At 39.4% G+C, this 24,240-nt stretch overlaps 1 protein-coding gene across 2 annotated transcripts; it reads right to left on the reverse strand.

Moving 5' to 3' along the window:
- Positions 1-1,573: 1,573 nt before the first annotated feature.
- UBE2N (ubiquitin conjugating enzyme E2 N) lies at positions 1,574-23,591 on the reverse strand. Of its 2 annotated transcripts, none has more exons than XM_054028019.1 (4): positions 23,445-23,591; positions 6,201-6,447; positions 5,824-5,964; positions 1,574-5,117 (listed from the first exon to the last, which is right to left on the reverse strand). In XM_054028019.1, exons 1-4 carry the CDS (start codon positions 23,472-23,474, stop codon positions 5,077-5,079), a joined length of 459 nt encoding a protein of 152 aa, XP_053883994.1. In that variant the 5' UTR covers positions 23,475-23,591; the 3' UTR covers positions 1,574-5,076. The 2 variants fall into 2 exon arrangements, with proteins under 2 accessions (XP_053883994.1, XP_053883985.1); XM_054028010.1 differs by lacking the exon at positions 23,445-23,591 and adding an exon at positions 20,176-20,261.
- Positions 23,592-24,240: the final 649 nt, after the last annotated feature.

Raw genomic sequence — 24,240 nt, forward strand, 5'->3', positions numbered from 1 at the left:
ACAAAACCCCCCTCTTAAGTGACCAAGCCTTGATATAGGGACTGCTCCTCTCTCCTCCCCCCCCATACACACTGAGATGCAGCAGTTGCTCCCATCTAATTTAGCTCCTCCCTCTCTAGGCTGCTGGAGTGTTGGCTCTCAAGTACAGTATAGAAAGGCAGACCTACCTTCAGGCATGGCAGGCTCCTGTGTGCAGTAGCTGAGGTTTTTATGGTTAGCTATAGGAGTTCACACTAGAACCCCTTCAATATTTCTTGGCTTTTTTTATACTGTTTGCCCTAATATTCCAATTTTCAAGATGGCCCACATTTGTACAAACAACTGGACTGAAGTCATCATAGGATCCAAGGGAAGGATTGACACCTAGGAAGATGGAGATGGTTGACCAAGACACCCAGCTAATTGTGTGTGCACCTGCTACTACACTGCACAGCAATGCAACAGCTAAACTGGTATCAATGTTTTATAGTTAACCCAGTGCAACAAGCAGCCTCAGGAAGGTACATCACTTTAGTTTTTCCACAACCTTAGAGGCAAGAAACTTGTTTTAAAATGCAAGTTCTGGAACAATTTTGTAGTAGGAATGCTTCTGCAGGTGCTACAGCCACAATTAGAGACCTATGTGTGACAAATCTTCTAGTGATATCTTTATTTCATATTTAAGACCCACCCTCAACTGTGTTTTCATGTCATCTGCTAACTTCTAGCAAAATTTGCATAAATTAATCCCTCAACTCTTTACTATGAACATGCCTCCTCTAGTAGCTGATGTTCTGTGGCTAGTCAAATTGACAGCTTCTTACCAACAGATGTCTAGGTCTACGAGTTTAGTTACCTTAGGTATATTATTTTCCTTTACTAGTGCATGTTACCAGAGTAATTGTGTTTTGCTAAAAGAGTTAACTTTTGCAGTCATGACATTTCCTTTTTCCAAGCACTGAACAAACGAAGTACATCAGCCCTCATTTGCCATCATTACTCATTCCACTCAAGTCCAGGCTGCTACTTACTATAGATGATGCAGCATCAAACAAGCAAGCAAACATCAGCAATAAAGCAGTTTAGATACTGTATGCCACTCTTCACACAAACTGCAGTGCTACAGCATTATTAAGTGGTCACAAGGAAAATCTTGAACATTTTGATAGGAGGAGTTGTATTTATGGCCTGAAGTCCATTACCTGTGGTGGACACATGCAGTTATATTAACACCTCAGTGTTTTACAGGTGTTGTAAACATTTTTTTACAGTAAGCAATTAGGAATGTTGGTTGGATAGTTTAATTACACTTCCAAAGCATTTAAAACTCCTATATTGTGCAAGAAACCAGAATAACAACTTTTCAAGACCAGGGAAACAGTTTAATATTTGTCTGAGGTTTGGACAGAATGGTTTACTTTTCTTCCCATTACAAAGCAGTAGCAAATGGAAAACAAGAGTTATGGAGGGCTTAAAAATTTGTCAAAGTTTATTTTCTTATTTTGCACAGACATTTAAAGACCACTGAAATTGAACAATACCATGGTCATACTACAAAAGGGACCACTTTTTTTCAAATGATGCTCAGTATATATGCAATGAATAATCACGCTTCCTTTTATTTCAAGTGTCCATTACGTTACAGTCACGACAGGTTCTGTTTAACACATTTTATTTTAAAGTAACCCTCAAAATAATTCCAAGTAGGAACACACACATTGAGGGAAATTTCACAACTTTCGATTTTACTATTCCATTAAGATGTTTTACAGTAACCATAATGTGTTGGAGATACGCTTTCTTGAAAGCTATAGAAGCAACACTTCACTGTTTTTAGGCTACAGAAGTCACCTAATATCCAAGACATTTATTCTATCAGTTCTAAGTGATTTATACACAACCTCATTTCCATGTAAAATCATGGCTAAATGTTTAAAAATGACAGTTCAGATTTCAGAATGTTAAATGCAAGAACAAAGGACCTTCCAGTGTATTTCCTTGACCTAGATTAAAGTTAGTTATTGCAAAAAAAAAAAAAAAAAAAAAAAAAAAAGTAGGGTCTGGTTTACAATGTATGCCTTCTACCTACACAATCATCATCTGTAAAATATAGCTTCAACTCTTGTTTAGGCTTTCAGGCCAGTTAGCTCTTAGCACCAATAGCACTGAAGGAAAGCTATAAAAGGAAACACTTACTGTAATTCTTCTGCAAAGGTTAACAATTCTAACTAGTACTCATTATGGTAAGGCAACCACACTTGTACTTGTGGCAAATTTTAATTCTAGAGGTGATGGAATGAACATTAGATAACAAAACATAGTGGGGCATCTCCAACCACCATTTGAAAAATAAATTCCATTAATCTGGTTTCAGATAATTCAGGCAACTATACAGATGAGCTAAGAACTTCAAACATTCTCAAATATGAGTCAGGAAGTCAAATATCTGCAAGCATCACTTGATACAAGACAGAAAATATCTGACATTGCATTTTAAGCTTCATTAAAAGCATGAGATTCAGATGTTAAGTGACTATTGTAATATAAAATTATATTTTCATAAATCCTACTTTGCTTTAATTTATTGTGGACTTGAAGTCCACTTACAGATTCTTACAATCATGGTGGATATCACTGAAGTTATGCCATGTGAAGTTTTTAGAATCTACAATTGTTTTTAAAATAAGCATTTAAGGGCATGTCCTTCTAAACAACTTAAATCTGTAGACATCAAAGCTATTTACCCACAGCTTTACATTGTCTAACTGCACAGAGAAAAAGCAGGTTGGGAAGCTATTCAACACTCAACCAGTAGATCTCTCAGCTACATTCCAGACTCATTAAGAATCTTTAAAAACCTGGGATGCATTGGCACCTCTATATACACACACAACGAAGTTTACTGCACTCCCCATTCCTTTACCATGGCTTGACTGGAGGAGTACTTTTTCCATTCAATTACATATTCAGAGTATGCTAATAAAGGCATCCATTGGTAAATGTGAACAGTAGTAGTATTAAAAGGGTGTTGTTTTTTTAAAGTGTATCTTTAGCTAAATTCATTTTAGAAGAGTTCAGAAGAGCCATCTACCATGTTAAAAATCAGTTACTGTACAATTAAGGGTAGATGTATGCTCAGTTAACTAGTCCCCCAAATAATGACATGCAAGAGAATTTCACCAACTAAACTGCACAAATGTTCATCAATAAACAAAAAACCTGATTTGTTAGTTACAGTAAAGAGGCCTACTTAACCTGAATAAGACACAAGATCTGCTGCAAGCCACAGATGTGAGAAACTACACCCAATAAGGAAATCTAACTTTAAACCCAGCTTTTTAAGTGTCTTAATCTTGTGCTGAACTAGATTATTCTGAACCAAGTTTTATGACGTTACTATGCAGTGCACTTTGAGGGACAATACCAGTTACCAGTCACTGAAAGCATTTGTATGTTGAAAATGTAACTTTAATAGATAATCTTCATCTTACATAAGAGCACAATAAATACACCACATTCTATAGAAACTCCAGATGATACTAGAATAGGAGTGTGGGAGGCAGAGAATACCAACGGACTACATAACCATCACCGTGAATTGCAAGACATACATTCCCACTGTAGGCTGTCATTTATACAGTTCAGACTGGCCACACTGAAAGCTTAGAGATCAGAAAACATTCCTGGAGGGTGGGGGTGGAGGAAAGAAGAGAAAAAAAAAAACAAAGAAAGAAAGCATTTAAAGGGATATAAAGTTGAACTGAAGAAATTAAAATGGGCTTCCAAGAGAGACAAAAAAAATTATAAATGTAATAGCAAGGAAGCAAGAAGCTATTACTTCCTCCAAATGAATAAACCTTTCTTGTGATATTTAGCTTACTTAGGCTTATAGATAAGATCAGTTGGGTCTAGTTGAAAGTAGCTTAGCAAATGTCAATCGACTGATTAGCTGGTCTGTAACAGCTGTATTGTACACTGGTGTTTTATATGCTTTTTTTGAGACACGAGTTAGAATTAAAGAGCATAGTGTAATACCTGATAATCAGCACAAAACAGACAAGTGACACATTTACCCAGTTACTGCTGTCATTTGCTCTGTTAGCCTCCTGCTTTAATGTTACATAAGATGTTATGTATATACATGTTAATGCATTGTCAAACCTTTGACTGTGATAAATTATACTTATCAGAGGCTCATTTTGAAAGAATCAGCTACTAATATAATTTTGTACTATCTCAGCCAATTTAGGAACACACTGTGGCATGAGCTAGTAATACAAATCAGCAGCAACCAAAGTAAGGGAATTTGAAAATTCTTCCTCTTACTATTTAATCTGTCAGACTGGAGATGACAAATTGTTCTGTTCTGGTTTCAATTTTTTAAATACAATTGTCACAGTAGAGAAATGAAAACCACAGCAAAATAAACTGTACAACAGCAAAGTAGAATAACAAAAAATATTTTACTAAAACATAAGATTTACAGAAGATCTTCCAGACAAGCCATACAAAATGGTCACAAGCTTTTTCTTGAAAGGAGGTTTCTACACTTGACAGCAGAATCACAATATTATTAGTGAAGGTGATGGATGTTTAATGTTCCCATTTTTGTTCAAACAATCAAGCTTGTCCATCTACAGCATCTAAGTTAGACTTGGCTAGAGGGCATATCCTAAAGTGTAACTGGTTAGCTGCTTTAACCAATGCATTTAGCATCACCATAAAAAAAGGGAAGAGGAGGAGCACACAAAATTAAAACAAAAAACCCTGCAGCTAACCCTGACTACCTTCATTCACAGTGCTTATACTTAAATCATGATGGAAAAAGTTATTCAAAGCAGAGATGTGCTACTGCTTTTAAACAATTTCACAACAATCCAGATGATATTTCTAGCCTCTGCTCATGCGTTACAACAGTGAATTAGGACAAGACACAGATTTGCTAATGTGCATTTAATCACCAAAGGACTGAAGATGTCTGGGCTTTTATTCTGTAATGTTTCTAAGACTGTGTCCATTAAATGCAAACAAAAGAAAAAAGAGAAGAGGTCTTGGCAGAATAGGAGAAGTGATGCACACTTGATGTTCAGAGCGAATTTAAATATTATTCATGGCATATAGCCTAGTCCATGCTCTGGCTGTAAAGAAAAAAAAAAGAAGCACACTCTTAAAGTGAAATAAATCTCATTTTATTCATTTCAATATACTCCATTTCCCAAACTTTTGATTAGACGAGCTTGTTAAGCAGAGATACCTGAGTATTTTAAATTAAGTTTTATGTCACTGTTTCACAAATATAAGCATGTTAGCTGTGGAATGTTAGTCACAATCCAAGCCCACAAGATTCACTGGGAACAGATGGCCTGGCTGCAGAGGATCCTGTAATGGGAAGGCGTAATGCAGCCTGTTTATTCTATTACCACAGAAACTACATTCTATTAGAGCCTGCAACACAAGCAGATTTACAGATGCTGCAGAGCTCTGTGGAACTAAACTGCCATTTATTAAAGAATCTCTCATGATGTACAAGGAATGGCTAGAAGTACAGAAAGTAATGGTTTCTCTTTCCCAATAAGAGTTCAGTCAAATACTCTTGCACTTTTAGCAATGTAAAACACGCAAACTAAGTGGATCCTCAGAAAAGAAAGACCTCCACTCTGGCTCTGATTCTGTACCTGCATTCAGGGCTATCAACTGCACAAGCAAACAATTGTTCTTGTGAGTCACAAGCACAAAACCAGAGGCCAAGTTTTAAATTAAGTTCTAAAATAAAAACACCTTCGTAATCTAGTTCTCATAGAATTTCACACAAATACGAAAGTAACAACTTATGTGATACACTACCTGTTTCTATGGCTTGGGCTTCATTGGTCTTCCACTGCTCTGCTACATCATTTGCTAAAGGATCATCTGGATTGGGAGCGCTTAGCAAAGCCTGGATTGATAGCAGAACTGTACGGATCTGCAAAGCTGGGGACCATTTATCTAAAGAGACAGATTTACAGTAGTAATGACACGCAAATTCATGAAATACCACATTCTTTATTACCACCTCCAGATTTAATGCGTTTTCCTCTCAGATTAAAGCCATTTAAGCCAGCCTTGTGAGAAAGCTAAAATTAAAAAAAAAAGTTTGTAATCCTTTTAATATCTAAATTGTCAGTTTTCCCTGCTAAGGATGAATTAAGAGAAATGTATTTAGTGGAAAGGATGACACTTACCTTTCAAAATATCTAAACATATTCTTCCCAACTTGTCTACATTAGGGTGATAAATTTTGGTCATGAAACGTACTTTAGGAGCTGCCATTGGATATTCTTCTGGAAGGAATAGTTCAAGTTTAAATGTCCCACCCTCAAAGGGGGAATCCTGTGGACCTGCAATGACCACATGAAAATAACGTGCGTTGCTCTCATCTGGCTCTGCTTTTATCCCGGGGACTGGTTCTGCCAGCAAGCGCTGGGTTTCCTGGAGGAGGAGGAAGAAAGAGTCATGGTGTAACAAAGGCAAGCTATTTAAAACACAGCAAACGTATTTAGACAAAATTTGTACCAGGATACCAAATAGTCATTTTAAGTAGATTTATGCAAAACCATAGAAAATGACTTTGCATGTTAGGTGAAGTATAAAAAGAAAAAAAACAAACAAACAAAAAATCACACAGAGCGAGACAAATTCAGAATGGAAATTAGGCATGAGAGTAATCAATCATTGGAACAATGTACAAAGCATCGTGGTGGATTCTCCATCACTGACAATTTTTAAATTAAGGTTGAATGTTCTTCTAAAAGATCTGCTCTAGGAATTATTTTGGGAAAGTGCTATGGCCTGTGCTATAGAGGAGGTCAGACCAGATCATTACCAGGATGGATAAAAAAAAAAAAAAAAAAAACACACCACAATGATTTTTTTTAAAAGAAAAAATAATTTAAAAAAACATTTAATTTAAATCTGATTTTTTGATAAAATGCTTTTTGAGGAAAAACCTATCTAAAGATGGTTTTAATTAAGATATCTTTGAGCTATAATGTATCTCATCATGGAATAAGGATTATAAATTCTAATTCTATAGTACGAGACAATATATTCATGTAGTGTTTAAGATTTGTAAATGATTTCCAATAGTTCATGGATTAGGGACCCAATCTTATGAGGTTCCACAGTCTTCTGTATAGATTATTTATATACATACCTACCCAATGGGACTCAGTGTTCAGTCTAGAAGATACCATCAGAGATGCTTAGTTTTGTAGTTCTCAAACTGTGAATTTGTGTCTCCAGAGGTAACATGCTTGTTAACAGCAAAAATGTTTTTAAATAAATATAGAGAGGTGAGAAATAACAGACTTCAACTCTATTGTCCTCTGCAAATTTGTGTACACAGAATCAATCCCTTATCTCTCTAAAAGTGCAAAATTTCAAAAAGTTCAATGAATAGAAGATTGTTGGGGGTGGAATAGATATGGACAAGGAGAAGAAGTCTGAAGATAAATATGAAAAGCGAGGGACATATGCTTGTTTTGTTAAAATATTATATGTTTGCTGTTGAAGAAAAAAATCCAGAATACTTAATGTTGAAGTTAAATAAAAATTTAAATGTCTTCTGGTGATGTTCTCCTCCTAATACAGCATAGCAAGACAATCCTCCAAATATTAATGATTAACCTGTTGAATTGGAGACAGTTCACCTCCCAGTGGACTTCATAAATATCTGCTTCAATTACCTTTGGTAAATGAAATAACCAGTCATTTTCTGATATAGCTGTAAAACTAATCTGAAAAGTTTCCAAAATAAATCACTGTTTAAAAATGTATAGTGTGTACCTTCTAAAAATGAAACGTACATCTGAGTTGTGAAGAATATATATTAAGGTTCTTACAACCAACAAGAATGCACTTTTATGTAGAAAACTATGATTAAATCGAGTCTTCCTGACTAGTGATTTAAATCAAATCCACACTGATCATTACAATGATCCTATCCGGCCTTAAAAAGTGATGAACTTATGAATAGGATGGATTGCTACAGAGAACTCTAAGGAAAACCCCACCACCATTATGCTGAGGAAAGTGCTTCCCACTCTGCACTACACAAAAATGCCTACCAAACGAAGAATCAGAAGGAAGAGCTATTTCATATGCAATGTTCAAGTTTTCCTATGTAGTAGTGAGAGGACTTTAGAATGATTCAATAAAACAAACATCTGTGCAATGTATTCATAGCCATAAACCAAATTTAAGTTATCAGACTGAACTTGCACAATTCCATTCTTCTGCATTACTGAAAGAAAGCTTTACGGTTATGGGGTATATCAATTTAAAGAGAAACCCATCCTTGTGTTAAAGCATGTTTAATCTACTTCTGTTACCGATACTGCAAATACATGCAGCATCTTTATTTTATGCTTAAAACGTGAAAACCTGTGGAACCTGGAATCCCTAAGGGGCGATTAATGCAGAGGAAAAAAACAAAAAAAAACAAAAAAAAAACAGCCTTTTGAAGCTTTCCGGGGGAGGAAAGGACCACTGACTTATACTAGTTACAGGAGGTCAGAGATCAAAAGATCAAACTGATAAAGGAACAGTTATACTATCCAAAGGGTTCTGGATCTGAAACCAGACACAAACTGGTAACCAGGAGAGCAGACCAAGTTGAGGGATTTGACGGACTGATATATACCAGAGCCTTATGTTGGACAGGGGGCGCAACGTGACCTCTGGTAAGCTTTTAGAATATACGTAGGAACTTTCATTGTTTTCTATATTTTTTTTATGCAATGCTTTTACCCTAAAACTAAGTGGATTTAACTTTGTGAAGATTGCTTAATCAGTGGTGGAGAAAGGTTAACCACAAATGCTGGACCATGCTCAGATCCACTGGGGGAAAAAAATCAGTGAGGTACAGAGGGACCTTGATCTGAAGGGAGGGATGGAAGGGGGGGAGGGGGAGGAGAGAGGAGCGAGCGAGCTCTGCCCAAGAGAGGGTCAAAGGTGTAGTTAACCCTGAAACTGTAACTATTACCATATTTAAGATTACTGTAACGGAAATATTAAAGAAAAATGTCTATTTTCTCTCTCCTTTACTTTGTGTGTTTGGCTACTTCTATCTAGTCAGTTTCACTATTTCCCCTCTGAATCGTTCACAAAACAATAAGGGAGAGAAAATTATAAAAAGTAAAACAACTTGTACAACAAGAATTAAAGCTTATGCAGTGCACACTACATGACATTTATAAAATATTTTATGTTGGGTGCCCACAAAACATAACCCCAAGACTGAAGCACTACTACAGCTGCAAATCAGCAAGATGGATGTGCCTCTTTGTACTGGAGTACATCAAAGTACTGTTTAGATAAAATACACTTATTAAATTAACAAGGAAACTAATCTTTAAAGGCTATATTTACCATTTTGACACAGGTGTCTTTCTCAGAGCAAAAGGGCATCCATTACTTTGAGCAGAAAAACCTCATTTATAGAAAAGCATCAGATCACAAAGAAAGTAAAGCACCACAATCATTAAAGGCAAGTACTATCAGTTTACTTATCTCATACAGTAATTAGCTGTAAAGCACTTGCCAAATAAAAACCTGCTACAAGCCATATTATAAAAAGACAAAGATAATACAAATGTTTTATTCAAAGATCACAGTTAAAACCACTTTTAATCAGCTATGATTAAGCAGATAATACCCACAAAATGAGAAAAACTAAATTAAGAGTCAAATGAAAATAGACTTGAGAAGAGAAAAAAAGTACCCAGATCAGACAGTCCATACCACCATGTTACTTAAATATTTAAAAACCCCTGCTATGTTATATAACACTCATGACCTTAATCTCTGGCTAAATATGTTTTATATGACTACTACTTATTTTGTATCAACAAATGTAGTATTTGTCTTTTTCTAGAAAGAAACAGTTAACACTTTTTTTGGTATATCCACCAGATTAAAGCTCTGAGTGACAGTAATTAGGCATAAATGGTGGGAAGCTTTTCACAAAAGTGTTCATTAAGTTGAGATTTTTTTCCAACTTTCATTAACAAAATTTTGCCAATCAGGTGTAGGGGAGAAAAGCCAGGCTTAGACCTCACCTACTGAAAGCATTGACTGCTTCATAAATTTGATGTAAGGCTATCTATGTATTCACTGCCAAAAAGGGGGGTTGTTTTTTGTTTTAAACAGAAATAAAACTAATTCACATTAGTTATCATGCTATATCTACCAGGATTTTACCAGGGACAGCTAGTTTTTACAAACCAGGAGGTAGCGACGCAAGATCAATACTATACCCCCACCTGGGGCTGACCTCACCTAGCTACATCAAGCAGCCTGGTCTCCACTAGGATTTTAAAGCAAGATAAATAACTAATGCAAGTTAGCTATGTAAAACACACACACACATCCCCAACAACCGCCACCACCCTTCAAACACTTTGGCCTTGGCTACACGTGCTGTACAGCGCTGCAACTTGCTGCGCTCAGGGGTGTGAAAACGCCCCTCCCCCCCTTCCCGAGCCCAGTGAGTGCAGCGCTGTAAAGCGCCAGTTAATCAGAGCCTGCAGCGCTGCAAGCTACTCCCCTCGGAGAGGTGGAGAACATACAGCGCTGCGAGAGCTCTCTTGCCGCCCTGGCGGCACGACTACACTTGCGCTTCACAGCACTGCGTGAATTCCCAAGTGTAGCCAAGGCCTATGTGTGCGTGTGTTAAGGGGGAGGGGGAAAAGAGCAGTGAAGACATCGCCTTAAGCCATGTCTACACTACAAAATGATGTTGACCTAACTTACTCTGGCATACAGCCACCATAGTTATTAAATCGCTTCTGCATGCACACACTTGTCTCCTTGTGTCAGTAGTGCACAACCTCACCGGGAGTGCTTGTATTGTCAGTGTGGGATAACCCCTGAAAGCCAGTAACAGCTGATGTAAGCAACACAATGTCTACACTGATGCCGCACTGATTGTGCCTCTGCCGCTAAGGGAGGTGGTATTACTAAACTGGCACAAAGAGGCACTTATGTCGGCAGGAGCCAAATTTAAGTGAAGACACTTTCACAGCTAGGTTGATGCAAGGCAGCCTATGTTACCTAGCCATGTGCTGCAAACCAGGCTGTAGTCTTTGGCCAGGTCTGAACTTGAGAGTTGTAACACTATAGCTACTTTGGTTAAGGGTGTGGGAATTATTTTTAGATCAATATAGTTATACTAGTACAATCCCTAATGTGTATACAATTATTCCAGTAGAGAGATGTCTTACACCAGGATAGCTATTCCCATTCTAGAATAAACTATACTGGTATAAACACAATAAAACTGTGCTAACTATGCCCACACCAGGGGGGTTATAACTGTTTTATCTACATCAGTACAACTTTTATGCACTTCATATATTTCTTGCAGACTCTTCTGCTTGTTAACCCAATGTTTGCTGTCCCAGCAGCAAAGCTCCTATTAAAGTGCTTTCTGCCTTGTGGAGCTTTTAAATTCCTTGAAGATAAGCAAAATGTTGGGTATAGGCACAGGAGTAGTGACACCACACTGGTAGGTTTTGCAGCATCTAAGTACAGTAAATTTTGTCCCTTGTTACCCTGATTTCTGGGCTCTCATACTTAAACAAAACACCCGAGCAAGGCACTATACCACACAAACTTGTTGGAATATGAAGCCAGGCATTAAAAAAAAAACAAAGGTTATTAATCATTACCTTTTAGAGAATGCTGCATAAATTAATTATAAAAGGCATGGTAATGCTTGTATTTTAATACCCTTTTACAGTGGGAACTGGAAAGTGACTGGAAAATAAAGTTGTCAAACAAATGCTGAATGCCCTTCTTGTCCTTGCCATTTGAAAAAAAAAGGATATTTGATATGCCCCACTTTAAGTATTTGCCAGTCTCCTTTAAATTCAACTCACTAAGGCCCTGATCCAACAGAGCACTTCAGCATGTGATTAGTGCCAATAACATCAATGAAACTACTCAAAAACTTGGAGCATGTGCTTATGTACTTTACTGGATCAGGACCTAAGAAAGTCCTATATTTAGAATTAACACAAAATTTTATTAGACATCAGACTTATTCACAGAAAAATAAGACTCAGACCAAGATTTTTACAGGCATTTAGACATTGCTGGGCTCAGCATCATAATGCTTAACTGATTTAGGAGCCTAAGTCATTTTCAAAAGGTATTTAGGCAGTCAGGAGTCTAAATCCCATCAAGTATCTTTAAAAATCTCAGCCTAAATAAATACTTCATGTATAAAATAGGGAGTTCAGACAAGATAGAAAAAAATATGCAGTATTCGCTATTGTTATTGCAAAAATATATAACTAAGGCCCTACTTGAATCATGGGATGATTGTCAAATAATTGCAGCTGAGTTGCAGACAAGAGACACAAAGTTGCAGAAAAGTAATAATGGACCCTTATTAATTGTAGTAATTTGGAAAAGCCAGAGAAGACCCATTCGTTTAAGAAAAAATTGCTGGAACAATATAAATACTCAAGTATTATGTTATGCCTGCTAATTTGTGGTAACCAGACATTTTGCTGCAAGTATATTACTGTCATTAATATGTAGGGTCTGCAGCCAGGGTTCCTATCCAGCTCTGCGCAGCTGACAAAATTATGGTGGAAGCCTAATATTGTGGGATCCACAATATCGCAAATTAAGGAAAGTCTTACATATAAGATTTTACAGGCAGGCCGCAAAAAAAAAACAAAAAAAACCACCACATTAAATCCCAATATAAATGTCTGTACAAAATTAGCTTTTTGATCACTGAAAGCCAGAAATGGAATCTAGCAATTCGGAACAAAACGTTTTAGCAAGACCTAGAAAATGTGGCTCTTTGAGGCCTACTGGAAACTAAGTCACAGAAAGAACAGGCTTTGAAAATGCTATTTAATAATTTTATTGGCTTCATTAAAAAAGTTTAGTGAAGATTAACAGAAGCTAAAAGGTGACTAACTTGTCAGGTAAAAATCCGACTTTACAGATACCCTACAGTAGGAAATCCTCTTGACTCATTCAGGGAAGTATGTCAATTTCCTCATTTGGTTAGTTTAATCCAAACACACTAACTCATTAATTCCTATTTAAATATCATGGGACTTTATAATACTATAAAGGCATCCTAGAGCTACCGAGTTTTGCTAATCCTCATACAGATTTTTTTTTTTTTTTTTTAAATACTGTGATTGTAAAAAAAGGCTGTTGCCAGAATTCTTGCATTAATTTTAAATCGGCAGTCAAGGAATTTGTAAAAAATATTGAAGGTTGCCATGCAGAAGAGAATGGGGATTCCCTCATTAGTGCAGTTGGCTTTTCTTTTTTGGGAGTGGGTAGAGAGGGAGAAGATCATATTGGGGGGAGGGAGCATGGTTAAGAGTGCTGAGCTTGAACAGTTCTTCCAAAAAGGCAGCCTTGAAGAGAAGAACGTTGAGAATAAAAGGGATATCCTGAGAAAAGCTGGAGCTTGCTGAACAGTGGCTTACCTAGACAAGAGACCACAGAAGCAGATGCTTTGTTCTCAACTAAAAAATGAAAAGTTAACAGACCTGAAAAAAAACTGGGATTCTCAAACTGCTGTGATGCCTTGGAGCCATACAAGCAAGAGACACCCAGTTTCTTAGGATGTGATAGCTCATTACAAATTGAACATCTGCAGGCATCTTTCTTTGCCACCAAAAACAAAAATGGCAAAATGAAGCTTGGTGAAAAAGCAAGAGTAAAATAAGGTATCCCCTCCCCCACCCACCACCATCATCATCACCAGGACACCAGTACTGGAGAACCTAGTAGAGAAGAGATGATGCAGTGATCTGCATAAAAATATTGTGCCACTATCTATACACAAAGTGTAACAAAAGCATCATTTTTGAGAAGCTTGGATGTCATTTACCAGCCCTTTAAGTCTTTTGAGAATTTCTTATTCAAGACCACAACTCAAGCAATCAGTTTCAAATAATGATAAAGGAAAATTATAAAATGCCAAAGTATACATATTGTAGAAAAAGAAAGCTAAGCCAAACAAACCTTCTCAAATAAGTTACAACCTGTAGGCAAAGGCTAGTACAACACAATGGCATATTGACTAATAATTATACTTGAAATGGAAATTCATGTTAAACTATTTCTAAAATATCTTTACACTAGTGTAGTTCTGCCACTAGAGAAAAGTGAAAGCTCTAGCCCTCACTTGACTGATTACTCCTGAGGGCATTCTGTGCCAAAAAATGCAAAAATTCTGCAAATTTTATTTGTCAAATAAATGTGGAGGCTCCAGCATGGCATTGGGGAGCACAGGCTTCTGGCTGCACAGAGATGGGAGATCAATGTGCAGCTCCTCCTCCCCTTGGGACACTGACTCAGCAGTGAGGCTGCACCAACCCCTGACACAGCGCAAGGACTGGACCTGCCCCTCCGTGCCAGGGGAGAAACACCCCAGAGCCCTGCCCCTCCATGCCAGGTTGCACCCAGGTGTGGGCAGACAGGCTCAAGTGTCGAGGGGCTTAGTGTGTGGGGGATCCAGGTAAGGGGTGAGAGGGTTCTGTATGGGGCAATCTGGGTGGGATCTGGATGCTCAGGGGCTTGTGGGGGGTTCTGGGTGCAGTGGTAATGGACTCTGCAGGGGGTCCAAGTGAAGATTGTTAGTGCTCAGCAGGGGGCTCTGGGTGTGGGATGGTTCAGTTGGGGGAGAGGGGTTGTCCAGATGCTGGGGATCCAGGTGCAGCTGGTTGGGGCTCAGTATGGTGGGGATCCAGGTGCGGCTAGCTCACTGGGGTGGTCCAAGTGCAGGGGGAGTGCAGCTAGTTGGGGGGGGAGGGGCCTGTGGGTGTGTGACCCTTGGCAGGAGGATCTGGGTATGAGGGGGTCTGGATGCACAGGAGTTGGACGGATGAGGGAGCAGTTCCCTGTACAAGGATCCCTCCCCTTGCAGTTGAAGGGCGATGGGTGCAGGAAGCACGGGAGGGGGAGTGGGGGGGGGGGGGAAGAGGGCGGTTTGCAGAAGTTCCTACAGCCGGGGGAGTGGGTCTGACCCGGCCCCAACTGCCATGCAGGGGAAGAGGAAGTCCAGTGCTCCCCGGCCCAGCAGGGACTAGCAGCTGAGCCTAGCACAGGGTAGGAGCCACCAGCCATGTCTTCCCCAGTCCTGCCCCCACCCCACAGTGATTTACCTCTCTGCTGGCTGTCCTGGGCACCTGAAACATACTGCTGGGGAGGGTTGCATGACCACTTTTATGGCCTCCCTTTGCTTTTCAGTCAGAAAGTCATTTTTCTACAGGGAAACAAAAATCTGCAAGGGACAAATTCTGCACATGCACAGTGGTGCAGAATTACCCCAGGAGTACCTGATGAGAGTCTGGACTGATTTAGAAGATTGAAGAGAAAATGTGTCACATGGAATAGGAGGGCTTTAGGAGACTTTAAGGAGTCTCTTTTTTTAATTAAAAGGACCTTGTATATGTTGACGGGGAAATGGTCACATTCCTATCTCCTTCCCACACATTTTGGCAATAAAGAAGCATAAGGACATTTGTTGTCATTCAGTGAGAGATACTGCTTTAAAAGTTATAGAACACATCAGGAGAAAGCTACAAACTTTTTCCAAAACTATCGTGAAGGTATTAGGACTTGCATCTATTTAACAAATTTCTGTGGTTCCAACAATTTTAGAACTCTAGTTATCTGTGATGTTTTCCCATCTTCAGGAAAACCTGGAATAGTGTAGAGTTACAATACAAGAATTCCTTAATCTGCCTGTTTCGGTAGCTACGGACTGCGCTCATCTTCTATACACTCCCCTCTTGGCTTTTTGCTTGTGTTTTACTGGTTCTATCTTTTGGCTCATTCTTTAATGGCTCCTCCCCTCATCTACTGGTTCTCCTCATGGTTCTTTTCTTGGATCCTTTCTCCTCACTCTGAACATATTCCCCCCACAAGAGTTTAAGCCACTACCTCTACACTGATCTCACCTCTTCTGTTTAGCCTCACACCTATTTTAAAGGGGTTTCACTATGTTTAATGTTATGCTTTGATGGGTGAATAGTCACTTAGCCACTATGTAGTTAGCAAAAACATCTACAAAGAAGGTGGTTAGAGAGCCATTTTTCATTTTTCCTCCTTTCATTACATATTGAGTGGCAGTTATGACAAGAAGGCTCACCCAAATTTGAAAGGGATTTGTTATATTTTTGTTTTACAGTCAAAGGGAGATCTTATGGCAAAAAAAATTAATAGTTCCAACAACTTCCACAAAAAAAAAACCCACTGTCACAACCCATCCAATACAAGTCCAATTTTCAAAAATAAGTGAATGTTTTAAACTTATTCCTTATAAGATTTGTTTCCAGTTTATATTAGTGTTCATAATTAAAACACTTTAAATGGTACATGGATGTGCTACCTTTTAGTAGAAGTTTAAAACAAACTCCAGATCAAGATTTAGCAGCATGCGTCCCTCCCTAGCACACATTTGAAATATCCAGTAAAAGATATCTATAGTAAAAGACTTTGTTTACCAACAAAAATTCTACTGATATAATCAAATTAATTTAGGAATTGATTTAGTTACATCAGTGAACCTCAAATGGGCACTCTTAAAATGGCAAAGAGACAAGTTACAGTCAAGTCAATATCAAGCGCTCAACCAGAGTGCCCACAAAAGTCTGTTTAGACACTGATTTAGTTAAAATGGTAGAACCTGTGTTTAGACCAGGTCTAAGCTAGCAGTAACTAGATCTGTGTAAGTTACCAAAATAAGTTTAAAATATGATAATTAACTGGTGTACATAAGCCTGTTATTAAAGCTGCACATGTGTCAGGTTCTCGAGACTACTGCTGTTGAAAATTATGATTTTTTAAAAAGGTTTATTGTAAAGTTTAACTGAATTGAAATGGAAAATATTACTGACTCATTGTTCAAGACTGGGTCTCTTCAATTTCACTTTCTGCAAGAGTGGTAAGGATGACATTTAGTACTTGGAAGATGCCATGCAAATAGTTGGGGTTAGAACGCAGGAACGATGAGAATGAAGAGAAATGGCTTTTAGTTTAAAATGCCTACTGGTTTGTTTCTTTAATATTTGCTCTCTAGCTGAGATTTAGGTGTGATCCCTGCTCTCTAAAGGAAATCGAAGCAGCAAGTCTTAGCCAGTAATCAGAGATTAGTCAAGTGATCATTTAAAGAACCTGAAATTAATCACTCACCTGCCAACCATGCAGGAGAGGTCATTTCTTTTATTCTACCCTGCCTTCAACTATTGACTCCCCCACTGAGTCAGACCCATTTTTCTTCTCCCTGCGATTTCAGTTTGAGTCACAGGCCCATTTCATCCTGGCTATCCTCATGCAAGTCATGGACCTGTTTCCCAGTTTTGGCTTCCCACCATTTCCTTCCCATGTGCACATGACTGACTTGAGCATAACTGCCTGGGGATTTCCCCTTGCCTCACCTTAATTAGTCAATACACTGGTAAACCAATGTAATCACCACCCATCTACATATCTTATTACAGCATCGATATTAACATTAAACCATTTATTTTGCCAGGACTTGTTTGAATTAAGACTTTTATGATATGATACATTTATGTTAATTTGCCTGCGGTTAGTAAGAAACTGGAATAAAGTAAATTAAGATGTTCTACCACTATCTAACTCCATCACACAGTTGGAGAGTTAAACTGAAGTATATGGAATGGAAACTACAGCTGGTTAGAGAGCAGTTGGGGTTAAAATTAAGCAGCATATGGCATGTGGACAAGAAAACAAAAACGACATTACAGCCAGCTGCATGACATGAGTGAACATTCATTTTTTCATACTCTATCAGAGTGGGAAAATAGGATTTTCTCCCTCTCCAGGGCAGATTGTCTCCAGGTAAAGAGGTAAATTGTGTGTGTTGGGAGTGGGGGGGGGGGGGGTGGAGAGAAGAGAAGGGGGCACGCACAGCGGAGGGAGAGCACTCATCTAATTATGAGCATAACAGTACATTGATGGGAAAAGAGTGTTCCTGTTTTGGGATAGAGCAGTCTGAGGAGCTACAACTGTAGACCTATTTCACGGACTTGATATATGAATACATCATCTTCTGTATTTTCACACACAAAGTCTAGAAAAGGAGTTTATCAGATACATAGGTAATGGCCCATGAAGAAAAAGTAGCCATAGCCAGCACAGTATGATATGAACCAAACTGGTATTAAGATATTAGCAAGTAAAATAAAACAATACGGCATATTCTCAAGTTTTAAAACATGTAGGTAAAAAAACATCTGAGTTGACTGTAAACTTCCATTACTTACTTTTAAGAAAGAATCACTGGACAGAATGCTGTACTTTTCTCAAAAGAAAATGTCAGCATGGAAATGTACGTATGAATGCACACAGTGAAGGTCAACTATCCATAATTAGACACCTACCATCACCTGCAGAACCATCATAAACCATCATAAACCAAAACTCTATCCTAAGGCTCATCACCACCATACCAGTGATGCTGAAGATTGCGAAGTTCTTAACTGCACTAGAGTACACCTGCCATTACCGCATTGTAGCAAAACAGTTCTTTAAGATCAGTGTAACTGGAAATAGTCTTTTACATCTCTTTACCAAAAGTGACCACACTGAGGACCATTCCCCAGAAGTATAACTTAGATAATTTTTTCACATCTTATCTCAGAGCTGAAAATGAAGCTGAGTTCCTGTCTACACCGGGGATGGGATGCACTGGTGTAGTTACACCAGTGCAAATTTCTCTAATGCAGATGCACTACTCCAATTAAATTCACTGAATTAAATCACACTGATGTGCCATTTACATTAATGAACTCCCTAATGCCGACACACTGCATCAATGTAGTTATTCTGGTGCAAGTTTCTCTAATAAACAAGGTCTTCAGCTCAGGACTTGAAAAAATTACCCACCCAGCTGAAATACACTAGCCTCAAACTATACCCCATCCAGCCTTGTCTCCCACCCCCATTGTGTAGGCCCAAACAGACCAGTCTCTCCTGCTGCCTGAACTCAGTGCTCCCAATTAATGTTGGTGCACACACATACAGCAAATCAACCAATTTTACCCCCTATAATACATTAATACTTGGCAGTAGTCCCATTAAATCACTTTATGCTACCCTCCAAAATCCTTTACTGGAGTAGCACAAAGACCCACATGCATGCAGAGTCCTCTGCTGAGGAGGCATGGGGCAGGTTTCCCTCCTGCTGGAGGAGACCCAGCCTGTACAAAATCATGAAGCAGCAGACTAAAGAGTAGTAAGACCTTGCCCTGGCAACCTGAAGACACCAGAACAACAACAAGGTCAATCCCCTGCAGAAGAGAGGGCTGGATTCCATATGGCCCATCAGCCAGAACATACATTTAGAACTTCATACTCTCCTCAATCCACAGCAGATCTCCCACAGATATCTTTGCAAGCCTTCCACTGATATCAAGGGGAGAATAGAGTCTTTATTTAGTAACTAAACTTTTATTCATACACCCACATTTAGTTAAAAAAAGCTCTTCCTTAGGCCACCACTATTTCCAACCTTCTCAGTTTCTCTCCCTCTGACCTGTCTTCCCTCTATTCTTTTCTCTGCATTTGCTTCCCTGCAACTCCAAAATCTAACCACCAAGGGCTTCACTCCCACTCCCTTTCCTATGCCATCAAAACGATCAGCAATGGAATATTTGATGTTGACATTCAAGTATCACTGGCTTTTGGAATTTACCATAGCTATTCGTTTCAGATGTCTGCAGAGTCAGGCAGACACAACCAGTTTAGATTGGGAAGGATCTCTCTCTGCAACCATGGTGGGCAGAAACTTTCATTTAGAAAAATAAACAGACTCTGCACAATTTTAGTCATGTAGGCCAAATGTGACCCAAAGGCTGTATGTCTGACACCCCCATTCCAAGGCACAGTATGGACATTACAAAATGGACCACTACAATCCATAATGACCAATCCAAAATTCAAAAGCTCTGGAGTCTATGGAGGCATATATATTTATCTATATCCTTAACCTAAAGCGTGCATTATTCTCTTAATAATTACCACTCTCGAAAAGATCGAGCAGCCCCCCCCCAAAAAAATCAGACAAATATTCAGTGTCTAGTTTTAAACTGCAAGGGGCAAAAAAGCACTGGGATACTTTTCTAGATGTCACACTTCCATCCATACCTTGGAAACAAGTTGTGTTATTTGCTTCAAAGTACTCATGAAAAGAAGACAAAAAACTCAGGGAGATGAACCTGTTATCGACTTAGAGGTAGTTTCATTATTTTTTGGTGAAGATAAAGAGGTGAATCCAAAGCCACCTGAAACATAATGGGAGATTCAGCTTAACTATAGAGCTTTTGCTGCAGCTCTCCATAACAAACAGTGTGGGCTTATCTAAAGCCAAGCAATTAAAATCATGGATTTTAATCAGCAAGCAGGACACTTATTTAAATCTTCAATTTTAATTGTGTTTTGTATTTATACTTTAACCTTTTCTTTAGGGAAAAAGTGATTTTCACTGGTTGGTAACAATTAAAACATGTTTATTTACAATTAAATAAAGCTTTTATACTAATTTTTATTCTTTTTTGTTAACCAGGAGGATACACTATACTACACGTTTATTTAAGCAATTATATGGCTTAATTTACATTTATTCCAATGCTTAATTTTTATATGTTTTATTATCTGAGAATGATGAATACTGCATTTCTTATTTACTAGATGATTATTTCATTTGTGATGTGTCTAGCTTTATTTGGATGAACATTCAATTAAAAATGAACAAAAACATTTTATATATTTAAATGAGAGAGTTTTATTTAATCCAGAAAAAAGTTCTCTTAAATGTGCTGGAAACAAACTTCATCAAAACATGTTTTGCATGTAATACTCTGTTAAATCAGTTTAACTGTAGTTAGTGAGTTGAACCAATTATATCTGGTTACGGTCTCCTTCAAGATTTTAGATCTAGTAGATTTCATCCCCTCACACCTAGTTTTTATTCACATATTGGAAGAGAAAAAGTAGCTTCCTTGCTTTCTCAAAATTAAGCAACTAACTGGGAGTTGAATGAACTAGTTATTTAAACTAAATTGAACAAACAAGTGAAGAAAATAATCTCTACACCAGCAGAAGAGGCTATTGCTGTCAAACGCTGATTTAGCACTCAACAAATTCTGATTCTAGATGTTCTGCCAGTGCCTTCCACCAGTTCATCGATTAGACTTTCTTTAAAACATGATAGCAAATATGTACTATTTATCTTTTGTGATTAATTTATAGGATTGTACTAGATTATGTGTTTAGGCCTTAACAAGTTGTCAATTTAAATAAAAAACCGATTTTTATCAAAATCTATTTTTATCAACTCCAATAACTGGTTTCCACTACATTTTGTAATACTAAATATTCTACCCTTACACATTTCAGTAACATTTCCAGTGTTTTCTGTTCATTAAGATAGCTGAATGAGTGACAAATCAAATTGTATGAATACAGTTTTGTCCTTAAAAATTCTCAACATGGCTTGTAAACATTAAGAAATTGATAATAAACTTTAGTCTTAATAATACCCTTGCATAGTTTTAGTGATTTTTTTCCTATTCTAATTTCATTATCCCAGCTATTTATTATGCAACTTTTCATTTTAAGACAATCTAACTTGCAAATTTGCCTGTTCTCTGCTGTTTGCATTGGTTGCAAACTTTCAGTGTGTTCAGCCAAGAACAACTTCACAGCATTATAAATTATTTGTATGACATTCATTCAATTTAACAGGAAACAACAGTGTTATTTCCCATCAAACCTAATGGACCTTACTTGACTAGTTCTATAAAATTAACAAGTTATTCATCACATCACTGCCTAAAAGTTGGAGTTGTAGATGTAGGTAGTAAGAAGGATATTTATGTTGTACTAACAAGAGGGGATAGATCTATATCAGGTCAATATTATGCTGCATTCATGAATTTTTATTGTGTGATTTCACTTCCATCTGCTGCAATATTTATATAAATTGATATCAAAGAAGTTTACCAGACTCAGAGTACTCAGTGGTTTGAACTAACTAGAGTAGTTCTGAAGTAATATTACATATTTTAGCAAACATCATATTAGTGTGATCCAAGAAATTTGTTGGATTCACATTGCACTGCATGAATGTATTGTTACAAATTGAGAAGTCAGGCAGATATCATTTAACACACTGCTTGGTTTATATAACTACTACTGAAAGAACTCTAATTACAATATCCACAATATTCAAAAATATTTTAAACCCTTATTCCGTATACAATTCGATGTACACACACCAAATATCCAGAATTCAAGAGGTCTTCATTGTTCTGACATTTCAAATTAATATACAGTTTAAAGATTACTTGTTTACTACACTAGTTGCATAGAGAAATTCATTTTAGAATTATCTTGCTCACTACCTACAAATTACCATCCAGTTAGGAAGAAGCATCGACAACGAAAATAATTTCAGACCTACTCTAAGTGTTAAAGATGCAGAAAGAGCTAATTTGCTAGGATTATTTATTTAAAAAAAAACCCTTTATAAAATTCAAGCAAAACACATACTTCACAGATACTGTAAACAGTCTAGACAACACGTTAACCATTCCTATGTGGGGCAGTCATCGTAACTGGTGTAACCTTATTTCCTCAGACAGTCAGTCCTGAGTCATCAAAAGATTAACAAATCGCAACTAGCGCAAACCAGGAAGCCCTAATTGCGAGGCTGAAGATGGGCTTCAATGGTGCGTATCACAATCTTTCCTTGGGAAACGCGGGTGGCAGCAGGATGTTGGCGCACGACGCACTGGAGCACGTTCGGTTTCATTCAGCCTGGTGCCGCATTTCCTCGTTGCCGCTGTCACAGAAGGTGCAGCCCCCTGTAAAATCCACTGCCGGGCCCGGCCCCGCCGAGAAGCCCAGGACGTTCTGCGCAGTAACTGAGCGTCTCCTGCCGCGAGGGGGGCCAGAGGCCCCGAGTCCGGGGTGGGGCTGGGAGGGGAGCCGCGCCGCGGCGGGCGGATGCAGGGCTCGTGGCTAACGCCGCTCCCGGGGCCCAGAGGCGGCGCACAGGCCGCGGCCTCACCTGTTCATTCATTCCCCGCGCCGCGTCGGCAGCAGCAGCGCCAAGACTCCGCCCGGGCCCCGCAGCCGCTCCTCTCGCCGCCGCACGGGGCCTCCGGCGGCGCCGTCCTCGCTCACGCAGCCCGGGGGTAGGAGACAAATGGCGGCTCCACAGACACGGGCCCCACCCGCTCCCAGCCCGGCGGGGCCTGCCCGTGGCTCCCCTGGTCAACGGAGCGGCTGAACCCGCCTCCCCGCGCTCTACCCTGCCCCGCTCACCGGAAACTCGGCGCTCTGCGCCCGGCACAGGGGGCCGGCGGCATATGGGGGACCGGGACGGCGGGCCGAGTGGGGGTGGTAGTTACCTTGATGATCCTGCGGGGCAGCCCGGCCATCTTGTCTTATCGGGATTCAGGCTCCGCTGGGTCTCGGCTCCGCTCGGTACTCACGCACAACCGGAAGGAACGCGTGATATGTTTCCGGCGACGTCACTCCACTACCTACAGCCTTCTGGGAAATGTAGTCACGGCAGTGGGGAGGAGCGAGAGGTCAGTCTGTGGTTCAGGGACCGCTGCCATAACCGGGTAACTGGGGCGTAACTGCCGTGAGATCCGCGGACCTACCGCTGCCCCTCACAGAGCACTGCCCCCCCCCGCAGTGCCTAGACCCCCCCGTAGCTCCTAGAATCGCACCACACCCTACAGCCTCCAAACCCACCTGTCTAAAGCCCCTAGGGTGACCAGACAGCAAATGTGAAAAATCAGGACAGGGTGTGGGGGGAATAGGAGCCTATATAAGAAAAAGACCCCAAAATCAGGACTGTCCCTATAAAATCGGGACATCTGGTCACCCTAAAAGCCCCCAGACCGACCTATAGACCCCAGCCCCGAAACCTCCCTCACACGCCCCTTGCAGTCCCCAGCTCCCACTCGCACACGCCCCATACACACCTTTCAGCACCTAGCTCCCACCTCACACAGGCACCCTTCACCACCCAGACCCCGTCCCCACCACATCCTGCAGCAACCAGCTCCCACCCCACACTCCATCAGCCTCCTGACTGTCTGTCATACACACCCTGCAGCGCCCAGACCCCCAGGCCAGATAGCACTCATATCGCAGACACATACGCACGGCAACACCCAGCAGTACGTAACTACA

The sequence above is a fragment of the Malaclemys terrapin genome, chromosome 1 (assembly GCF_027887155.1).
Source record: "Malaclemys terrapin pileata isolate rMalTer1 chromosome 1, rMalTer1.hap1, whole genome shotgun sequence".
In the NCBI taxonomy this organism is placed as follows: domain Eukaryota; kingdom Metazoa; phylum Chordata; order Testudines; family Emydidae; genus Malaclemys; species Malaclemys terrapin.

Bases quoted from the DNA above. Each gene is read 5' to 3' on its own strand.
- UBE2N (XM_054028010.1), bottom strand. From the start codon at position 20,214: ATGAGTACTTTGAAGCAAATAACACAACTTGTTTCCAAG. The intron at 5,965-6,200 runs GTAAGTGTCATC...CTGTCTCTTTAG, and splicing joins ATGTTTAGATATTTTGAAAG to ATAAATGGTCCCCAGCTTTG. The intron at 5,118-5,823 runs GTAGTGTATCAC...TTTTCTTTACAG, and splicing joins AGCCCAAGCCATAGAAACAG to CCAGAGCATGGACTAGGCTA.